We start from the raw sequence: 9,740 nt of genomic DNA, 5'->3' as shown, positions 1-9,740 counted from the left end.
GAAGTGAGGAATCCCTCACTTGAGGAATCCCTGTCCTAGCTAAGAGGGGTTTGGTGCCCTTCAACACACTGAACAGTTTGTCAAGGCCTAGGTGTGGGCTCTCTGGCCTTCAGCTCACTCCATCACCCTTTTCTTCTTTTCAGCTTAACTGCCAGCACTTTGGTACTTGTCAACAAAGGTCACAATTTATTTCTGGCTGGTCTGTAGCTGCCACTGCCTGCCCAGAGGTACAACCTGAGGGCTTACAAGATCCAAGAAAAGCTAGATGGCTACCTTAGCCATTGCCTTTGGTTACTTTCACCTTGAGAGAGTAAGGGTTTTTTGAGGAAGCCAGCTTTGTGCATGGCATCTAGGAGGCTGAAATTGGGCTGTCTGCAATAACAGCTAGATGGGTTAATTTCAGACAGTAAGTGATACCCTGATTTCATGGTGGTTGGCAGCAGTCACAATTAGGGAAAAGGTCACAGAAACCGACCTGGCTCAGATGAAGATATCTAGAGGGTCACTTAAGATCCAGACCTGCGGGTTGACTGCCAGTTTAAGTTTCTGCAAGTACCACCAAGCCTTGTGGAAGTAACCAGGTGGCTGCATCGTGAGGAACAAGGACTCACAAGACCATACAAGGGACTTGGAGCCTCCCTGAGGTCTCTAACCTCACTTATTTCACCTCTTCTTAAGGGAGCTGGGTATCAGCATGTAAGATGTCTTAGAAGGCTTATACTACAATGTGAGAACATTCTCTTCAGACAGGACCCCATGCTCCTCACCTGTCCCGCAATACAGAGTGCTCTCATCTTTGCGGAATCTTTGGTAATCAGAATGTCAACTGTTGTTGCAATTTTTCCTTTTCATCAACTCCTTGCCAGCTCAGCACTGCTGGCCGAGTCCTGCTGAGGATCTGCAGCCAAACAGTAGGAAGTGATGGGGCACTATTGCTTTGGCCACGAGGATGTTCAGCATCCATCCGTGGCTGCAGCTTAAGTGTGAGTGGGCTGCCTGCTGTCAGGGACCCCCCACAAGGCAAATTTTTGCAGTGTGGGCTTTTGTTGCTTACTGATCAAACTGGTTGTGGTTCATCTTGGTCTTTCACCAAGCCATGAATGACTGGCGTCCTCCTCTCCTCCCCTGAGGGCAGGCAGTCATCCTTACCTTTTGGGGGTGGTTGTTCCCTCACTAGATCGTGTCTGACTCTGAGACCCCATGGACTGCAGCACGCCAGGCTTCCCTGTCTTTCACTATCTCCTGAAGTTTGCTCAAATTCATGTCCATTGAATCTGTGATGTTACTTAACCATCTCATTCTCTGTCGCCCTCTTCTTTTGCCTTCAATCTTTCCCAGTATCAGGGTCTTCCAGAGTCGACTCTTCGCATCAGATGGCCAAAGTATTGGAGCTTCAGCAACAGTTCTTCCAATGAATATTCAGGGTTGATTTCCTTTAAGATTGACTGGTTTGATATCCTTGCTGTCCAAGGCACTCTCAAGTCTTCTCCAGCACAATTCAAAAGCATCAGTTCTTCCCGGCTTAGCCTTCTTTATGGCTGTCAGCCTGGATCAGGAAAACGCAGTTCCCATCTCCAAGTGAAGAGGCCAAGGAGAGGGTTGAGGGTTGTGCTGTATAGCCAGCCCAGCAGCTCTCCATTGCAACGCATGGAAGTACCGCGCTTAAGCGGCCGAGCTCCTCCGTTCGTTTCCACCTACCAGCGAGTCCGGCTCCGCCTCTTCCGAGTTACGGAGAACGCCTAAACGCCACTTCCTGTTCAGCCCCTCAATCCTGAAGCGGTTCCCTGGGCCATTCCTACCTCTGTGTAGCTGGTTCTTGGGTTCACTTCTCGGTTCCTTCGCGGCTCAGGTGGTCTGGTGCATGGACCGCATGTGTGAGGAGAGGCCCGCTGAGGATGGGAGCGACGAGGAGGATCCCGACGCCACGGAAGCCCCAGCCCGTATCCGGGACACTCCGGAAGATATCGTCCTGGAGGCTCCGGCTAGTGGGCTGGCGTTCCATCCGGCCCGCGACCTTTTGGCAGCGGGGGACGTGGACGGGGACGTGTTTGTGTAAGTGCGGGGCACAGATGGGGGCGTGAAGAGTGTGGTGGGCCTGGACCTGCTCAGTCTGGAAGCGCCTCAGGAATGGAGCTGGGATGAGGAAAGAAAGTTACAGGGAGATTTAAGTTTACAAGGCTCAAATCTTGTCCATTTCGTTTAATAACGTTCGGCTTTAAGCAGGTTACCACGCAAATCTCTTAAAAGAACTGAAAGAGTGGCTGGAATGCCCTGACGGAGCCCGGACAAGTAGGCCTTCAGGACACTTACTTCCGACCGAAATATGTATTGATTCTGAAACAGGACCAACTGGGCCCCCTGCTTTCCCTTCTTGCCCATTTTAACTGATTTTAAAAAAACACAGATCCGACCCCTTCACTTCCTTGATTAAAACCCTTCAATAGTTTACCTTTGTTTTTAGGATTCAGATTCCTTAATCTGGTTAAGGGCCTTGACCTTCTGGCCCTTGTTCAGTTTTTTTTGCTTTCTGTGCTTATTCATTGTTAACTTTTAAAAAATGGACCTTGAGGGCTCAGCTCCTTTGCACATGTTATCCTTCTGCCTCGAATTTTCCTCTTGTACCTATTGTCCCAGAATTCTCAGCATCTCCTCACTCTTCCAAGGTGGTGCAGACTAAATTAGATTACCTGTTAGATGCTGCCTTGGCACCAGATACCTTTTCCTCCTAAACTGCATAATGATGTGTAATTTGTGTAATGGTTTGAACGCTCTCTCCTCCACTAAAAAAAAAAAATTTAACTTTTTTGACCTTGCCCCACAGTAAAAATAGCTTTTATGTTTTGTGTGGTGCACTTTGATATTTTCTGGTTTATTCTGTTGTAATCGTGGGCATACAGAAAATGCTGACTGCAACTCACTAATGGGTCACGACTAGAGTTTGAAATACAGTGTTCTGGAGTGTATAATCTGTAGTCTGTTTAGTTCTCATTATGTCTGCTGCTTCTAGCCCAGGGTGAGTGCTCAATACATGTTTGCTTTTTGAATAAAAAATATAAGCTGGAAGCAGTGAAAAACCATTGAAGGCCCTAACCAGGAGAGTTGGTCTATCAGATTTACTTAATGGATTTAAAACCCAAACCCCTCATTAGCTACAGTGTCCTTGGGCAAGTTAAATTTTTTTTTTTTAATCTTTGGAAATGGGAACAATGGGTAATTCCCTGGTGGTCCAGTGGTTAGGACTTGCTGCTTTCACTGCCAGGGTCCCAGTTTCGATCCCTGATTGGGGAACTCAGATCTCACAAGCTGAGTGGCGCAGCCAGAAAAAAAAACAAAATAACAGTAATACTTATTTTGTAGAGAGGTTTACTATTTCTGTCCATGTTTACAGTGTGAGGTACTTGGGAGTCACCTTTCTTCATACCCCTCATGGCTTCTGTCTCCTCTTCCTACACTCAGCCACTGCCTTCTGGAGGCCTTGAAGTTAACTCATGACCATTCCAGAGAGGTTCCTTTTGCCCAAAGAATTCAATTCAGACTTCTGTTTGGCCTGCATGATTGTTTTAAGCCCAGTTCAGCGTATCTTTCAAGATTTAGCCAGATCTCTCTTGCCACTTGAACTGTCCTCATCCCTTTTCTGCCCTGGGAAGGACATCAGCATCTGTCTCTAGTATCTGTCCCTTGTTTTCTGCCAGGTGAACTACTTATTCTTCATAATCCAACTCAGGTGTCATCAACGTGGTTAGCTTTTCCCTTCCAAGGTATCATTCAGTTTGTGAATATTTATTAAGCAGCTTTTTCATGTTAGGCACTTGGACAGAACATTTATTGGACCCTTTTGAAAATCTGCTGAGACAGGCACTGTGGATAATCTCTGGACAGGTACTTGCCTCAAAGCTGAGCTTACAGGCTGGTTCCTCTCTGTTCTCTCTCCCTTTTCATCCTACCACTATTTCAGCATGTGGTCACAATGTGCTATAATTAATTGTGGCTTCCCTTAGCTCCCCTGGGCTTCCATGGTGGCTCAGACTGTGAAGAATATGCCTGCAGTGCAGGAGACTTGGGTTTGATCCCTGGGTGAGAAAGATCCTGGAGAAAGGAATGGGTACCTACTCCAGTATTCTTGCCTGGAGAATTCCATGGACAGAGGAACCTGGCAGGCTACAGTCCATGGGATTGTGGGGTTGTAGACGACTAACACTTTCATACTTAGCTCCCATAGACCTGGAGTGTAAGATCTCTGTCTTTATTAATCTTTACATTTCCAACCCCTGGCCTGTTCTTCTGTTGTTAGTTTTGAACTTCCAGAGTGATTCAGACCTATTTCCCCAGGCTTGGGTTTCCAGTGATGAAGAGGGATGGGGGTGGGATGAGGTCCCAAAACATAGAGTGAAAAAAGATCTAACATTTGAAGCTCACTGAAAATGGGAGAATGGGATGGTATGCTCCTTGGGCTTGGAGGTGTATGATCAGTAACTCCTAGGTAGATGGAAAGTTGGCTAGTTGGATGGAAAGTTGGCTAGTTGGTCCTACACTGCCAGGTGAGGTCTGGGGTCATTCATTGTTCTTCTGTTCTCCCCAGCTTTTCCTACTCCTGCCAAGAGGGAGAAACCAAGGAGCTCTGGTCCTCAGGTCACCACCTCAAGTCCTGCCGAGCCGTTGTCTTCTCTGAAGATGGGCAGAGTGAGTATTAGGGAAGGCTGCCAGCAACGTGGTGGTGGGAAGGGAGCAATGAATAGTACCATGACCTGGGCGTTTCCCCCCCCCAGAACTTGTTACTGTCTCCAAGGACAAAGCCATCCATTTTCTAGATGTGGAGCTGGGCCGACTCGAAAGACGCATTTCCAAGGCTCATGGGTAAGGGGAAGCCGATTGTGTGTTGAGATAAACGGTAAGGATTGATTGGTACATCCCTACTGGGACAGAAGTGCTCCAGGAAATTTTGTATGTCTCTAGTGCCCCCATCAACAGTCTGCTGCTGGTGGATGAGAATGTTCTGGCCACTGGGGATGATACAGGTGGCATTCGCCTCTGGGACCAAAGGAAGGAGGGCCCCTTAATGGATATGCGGCAGCATGAGGAGTACATTGCTGACATGGCTCTGGATCCCGCCAAGAAGCTGCTGCTGACAGCCAGGTACAGCCTCAAAGCTGTGTCCCACCCCTTTTCCTATATCACATCCCTCAGTGAGTACCTCCAGCCATTCCTGCTGCTTTGCTCTCTCTATAGCGGAGATGGCTGCCTCGGTGTCTTCAACATCAAGCGACGGCGGTTTGAGTTGCTCTCTGAGCCCCAATCTGGAGACCTCACCTCTGTCACACTTATGAAAGTACAACTGGGTTGGGTGGGATGAGGGTGTGATAGGGACTTGATCTGATGTGGCTCCACAAACCTATTTTGCCGTTTCCCTGCAGTATGGGAAGAAGGTGGCATGTGGCTCCAGTGAAGGTACCATCTACCTCTTTAACTGGGATGGCTTTGGCGCCACAAGTGACCGCTTTGCCTTGAGAGCCGAATCCATTGACTGCATGGTTCCAGTGACGGAGAGTCTGCTGTGTGCTGGCTCTACTGATGGAGTCATCAGGTGAGAGAAACCAGATGGCCTTCAAGTCATAGGAAGGGCAGACCTAACCATCCCATACCCAACACTTTTCTTTCTGCCCAGGGCTGTCAACATCCTGCCGAACCGAGTGGTGGGCAGTGTGGGCCAGCATGCTGAGGAGCCTGTAGAGAAGCTAGCTCTCTCCTACTGCGGCCGTTTCCTGGCCAGCAGTGGCCATGACCAGCGACTCAAGTTTTGGGACATGGCCCAGCTGCGGGCTGTGGTGGTGGATGACTACCGCCGACGCAAGAAAAAGGGAGGACCACTGCGGGCACTGAGCAGCAAGGCCTGGAGCACTGATGACTTCTTTGCAGGACTGAGGGAAGAGGGAGAGGATGCCACAACTCTGGAGGAGGAAGAGAGTGAGGATGACAGTGACTGAAGGGATGAGCTGAACCTCAGGATGGGTTCTCAGTGGACAAAAGTCTTGTTTTCTGGGTTGGATCCCTAGAGAGGCTGGGAACTGAAAATGCCCTATTGTGCAGCACAAGAAGATGCTCAGGATCAGCACATTGCTGTGAGGAAGTACTGGCTTTGTAGCAGCTGCTCACTCTGCCAGTGTAAGACAAAGCCCACAGTTGGGGCAAGACAGCATGGACACAGGTATACACCAACCAGGGGTTTAATATAAATACAACCAGCATAGAAGAATTCAAAACTACACATACAACAAAACCACACCACCAAGTAGTGGGGGCAGAGGCAGACGTTTGACCCTTTGGCTCCACCAGCCCTCAAATAAAAACTTCAACAAAGACGACAAAACATGGAAATAAGAAACAAAGATTCATACTAAACTGGGAGAAGGAGAGAGGGTGTGTGTGTGTATGTGTGTGTGACACACAACACCTTGGGGTCAGATGAAACCCCAGAATGGGAGAAGGGAAGTTCCCTCACCACAACTTTGGCCAAACCTGAGCTACCCCCAGGTGTTCTGGGGCCCTGCCCCAGCTGGGAGGCTGTTAGGTCTAGGGCAGGGTCTATGCTCCTCCCCTTCTTGGGATCAGATAGTGGCTGCCCAGGCCTGCTGGGCCGGGTGCAGACAAAGGCTGCCTGTAGAGGATAAGGTCACTGCTGAACCATGGTACCTCCTGCCTCAGCCCCAGTAGACCAAAGGAGGCTGGCCCTAGACTCACTCATTGCCTCCAGCAGCCGTGCAGATACTGCATCCTTAGCCACCTCATGCCCATCCTGCCCATCTGGGGTCAGCACAACCCAGATGAGGCCACTGAAGGGCACTGGATGCCCAGGGATCACCACCTGGTACCAGAAGTGGTGCCAGCCAGCAGGGCTTGTGCCCAAACACTTGGTGAGGAACACTGGGCTGCCCAGCTTCATCCGCTGGCACAGCAGCTGCAAGGCAACCTGAGACCCTTGGAACTCGAGCCCCTGGTCCCTGGCCAGGGCTAATCGGCTGCCCTCTGGCTGTAGGCACTGTAGTGAGGTACCCATGAGCTGCTGGCGGAGTCGCTGCTTCAGGTCTGGCTTAAGCCACTCCACAGCCACCTGTTCTCCACAGAGATGGGACTGCCCTGCAAGAAAAAGACAGAAACAGGGTAGGTCTAAGCCCTGGGCCCAAACTCCCAAACACTCTGAGTCCTTTGGAGTCAAATCTTTTTAATCTGTTGGTCCATCCTGTCCAACTCTTTGTGACCTCATGGAGTATAGCCCACCAGGCTCCTCTGTCCACAGAATTCTCCAGGCAAAGATACTGGAGTGGGTTGCCATTTCCTTCTCCAGGGAATCTTCCCCACCCAGGAACTGAACCTGGGTCTCCTGCACTTCAGGCAGATTCTTTACTGTCTCAGCCACCAGGGAAGCCCCTGGAGTCACATAAGCCTATTTAACTTCTACCCTCCCCATTTCCTGGTGGTGTTACCCAAGTGTGCATGTGTGTATGCTTGGTTGTGTCTGGTTCTTTGCAACCCCATTGACTGTAGTCCAGCAGGCTCCTCTGTCCAAGGGATTTCCCAGGCAATACTGGAGTGGTGGTCATTTCCTCCTCCAGGGGATCTTGCTGAACCAGGGGTCAAATTCCTGTCTCTTGTGTCTCCCACATTGGCAGCTGGATTCTTACACCACTAAGCCACCAGGGAAGCCTGTGACCCCAGGCAACTTAAGTTAAATAACTTCTCTAGGCTTCACTGTTTATTTACAAAGGGACCTACCTAATAACTGCTACCTTCTAAGTTCCCTTGGGGTACTGGTTGATTGCAGGCTTTGCCTACCTCATAACCATCATAATAGCTAAACTTTACCATGAATACTTGCCAAGAACAAAAGAATGTGCTAAAAGCTGTTTAATTCTCAGTTTTGGGAAGCAGGTTCTACAGTGTGTAAAAGGTAAGCTCAGTTGATTGCCTCTGGCAAGTCAATTTTTTTTTAAACCAGTCTCCAATCTCAAGAGGGACAGTGTTTTGTTTCATTACGGTGAGAAGGGTTAAGTCAGGAGATAATGCGTGGAAAGTGTTAAGTTTTTAGGTCACTGATAGCTGGTAGGGCCAGTGAAAATATAAAAAATGTGACGTCAAGTCTGTCTCAAATTTGACCCTAAGCTCTAGCAGCTTTAACCCGCTTTGTTGAACTATGCTGACCTGTAGAGGTAAGTGCCCGGCATAAAGTGTCTGCTCCCAACCAGCGGTCCCCCGCGCTGTCTCCAGTCCTACCTTCCACCAGGGCCTTTTTGGCCATGGCTGCGGCCCGGTGCGAGCTGAACTTGAGCAGTGCGATCTGTGCGGGCGTCGGCCCGGGGCTGGGCAGCAGCAGCGCCTCCTGCAGGCCGGGTCCCAGCGGCTGCAGTGCGCGGAGCAGCGCGCGGTGGCTCAGGCCCGGCGGCAGCCCGTCCACGCTCAGCTCGCACTTCTCGGTGCTGCGGCACACGAGCAGCGGGCAGGACGGCCGCAGCAGGTGGTTGTGCAGCGTGGCGATGGCGGCCTGGGCGCCGCGCCGCGAGCTGTAGCGGGCGTAAGCGAAGCCGCGGTTCAGGCCGCTGAAGGTCATCATCAGACGAAACTCGTAGAGGCGGCCCACGCGCTGGAACAGTGGAATCAGCTGGTGCTCGTACACGTCCTGGGGCAGCCGCCCGATAAACACCTCCGACCCGGCCGGCGGCGGGCTGCCTACCCATCCTGGGAGAAGAGGGTGGGGAAGGGCACCGTCATACAACCGGATAGTTCCTGGGTCGGGGTCCAGGGACCGAGCGCGGGAGGGAGTACGTGTGCACACGTTTGTGAAATGGGTAAAACACCCGTAATCCTCCGGGTCGTCGGCATAATCGAGTGACTGAATTACCAATGGGACTGGCATCTTAAGACTAGACTTGCTCCCTTCCTCGAGGGGGCGGGTGGGTGGGAAGGGGTACGTGTAACAGGTAGTTTGGGGTTTCTGACTAAACTCTGAGTGGAGCCTCGGGGTAGGCCCCTCCCTCCCCTGAACGCGGCGAGTCGGGGCCGTAGAGGCTGGCTTAGCCCCCTAGCAGGCATAAGGCTGGGAAGACCTTACCTGGGGGTGGCCCGCCATACTTTCTCTGCCCGTTCACCTGCACCAGCCGGATGCCCGTCTCCCTGACCCAAGCCTCCAACGCCGCCTTGTTTTCGGGATTCACCCTCTCACACCACAGCTGAGGGGAAAAGGGTGGGTTGGAATGGCGGACTGCTGCGTCCGTCCCCGTCTCACCAGTGATGCCCAGGGTTCTTGGACTCTCTAGTAGCCAACTACTTACCTCACATTCGCGTTTGGACTGCATGGCTTCCCAGCTGGCTCACTCGTACCCCCTTTATAACCTTCTCCTTATCTGCCTATCTGGAAGCTTCCCTACCCCACCACCCCCCAAGCTCTCATTGGCTCTGAGCACGGCCCCGCCCACCAAGGGGGTGGGGTATCCGCCGAACTTGCGCCGCTCGAACCTCGCACCCGCAGGTGAAAGCTAGAGACCCTAGCGAGTGGGTCTGCAGACAGCTCCACCTCTTCAAAAATGGCTTGCAGACTGGCAGGTGAGAACGTCCGGGACACCCTCCACCCTGCAGAAGAGCCCATGGGGCTACTGTTAAGTGTCTCTCCCCATTTTCTACCGCTGAAGTGGTCGCAGTGGGAGACCCAGACTCTGACCAGGAAGGCAGGGCTAGGCGTCAGTGACACAGGC

At 51.4% G+C, this 9,740-nt stretch overlaps 2 protein-coding genes across 4 annotated transcripts; one reads left to right on the top strand and one right to left on the bottom strand.

The window, feature by feature from the left end:
• Nucleotides 1-890: 890 nt before the first annotated feature.
• WDR55 (WD repeat domain 55) lies at nucleotides 891-6,372 on the top strand. Its single transcript, XM_040239908.1, has 7 exons — nucleotides 891-2,052; nucleotides 4,580-4,680; nucleotides 4,767-4,854; nucleotides 4,954-5,133; nucleotides 5,227-5,326; nucleotides 5,412-5,581; nucleotides 5,663-6,372. Exons 1-7 carry the CDS (start codon nucleotides 1,862-1,864, stop codon nucleotides 5,979-5,981), a joined length of 1,149 nt encoding a protein of 382 aa, XP_040095842.1. The 5' UTR covers nucleotides 891-1,861; the 3' UTR covers nucleotides 5,982-6,372.
• DND1 (DND microRNA-mediated repression inhibitor 1) lies at nucleotides 6,206-9,648 on the bottom strand. Of its 3 annotated transcripts, none has more exons than XM_040239906.1 (4): nucleotides 9,512-9,648; nucleotides 9,101-9,218; nucleotides 8,266-8,727; nucleotides 6,206-7,131 (listed from the first exon to the last, which is right to left on the bottom strand). In XM_040239906.1, exons 1-4 carry the CDS (start codon nucleotides 9,632-9,634, stop codon nucleotides 6,668-6,670), a joined length of 1,167 nt encoding a protein of 388 aa, XP_040095840.1. In that variant the 5' UTR covers nucleotides 9,635-9,648; the 3' UTR covers nucleotides 6,206-6,667. The 3 variants fall into 3 exon arrangements, with proteins under 3 accessions (XP_040095840.1, XP_040095841.1, XP_040095839.1); XM_040239907.1 differs by having other exon boundaries at nucleotides 9,321-9,586; XM_040239905.1 differs by having other exon boundaries at nucleotides 9,101-9,586.
• Between the last annotated feature and the right edge of the window lie 92 nt (nucleotides 9,649-9,740).

Source organism: Oryx dammah, unplaced genomic scaffold (genome assembly GCF_014754425.2).
Source record: "Oryx dammah isolate SB20612 unplaced genomic scaffold, SCBI_Odam_1.1 HiC_scaffold_5, whole genome shotgun sequence".
Lineage (NCBI taxonomy): Eukaryota > Metazoa > Chordata > Mammalia > Artiodactyla > Bovidae > Oryx > Oryx dammah.
This window is presented reverse-complemented; position numbering and strand designations above follow the sequence as displayed.

Excerpts from the sequence above, each read along its gene's own strand:
- WDR55 (XM_040239908.1), top strand. The coding sequence starts at position 1,862 with ATGGACCGCATGTGTGAGGAGAGGCCCGCTGAGGATGGGAGCGACGAG. Across the intron at positions 2,053-4,579 it reads GTGGACGGGGACGTGTTTGT|CTTTTCCTACTCCTGCCAAG; the intron begins GTAAGTGCGGGG and ends TGTTCTCCCCAG. Across the intron at positions 4,855-4,953 it reads CGCATTTCCAAGGCTCATGG|TGCCCCCATCAACAGTCTGC; the intron begins GTAAGGGGAAGC and ends GTATGTCTCTAG.
- DND1 (XM_040239905.1), bottom strand. The coding sequence starts at position 9,344 with ATGCAGTCCAAACGCGAATGTGAGGTAAGTAGTTGGCTACTAGAGAGT. Across the intron at positions 8,728-9,100 it reads GTATGGCGGGCCACCCCCAG|GATGGGTAGGCAGCCCGCCG; the intron begins GTAAGGTCTTCC and ends CTCTTCTCCCAG. Across the intron at positions 7,132-8,265 it reads CAAAAAGGCCCTGGTGGAAG|GGCAGTCCCATCTCTGTGGA; the intron begins GTAGGACTGGAG and ends TTTTTCTTGCAG.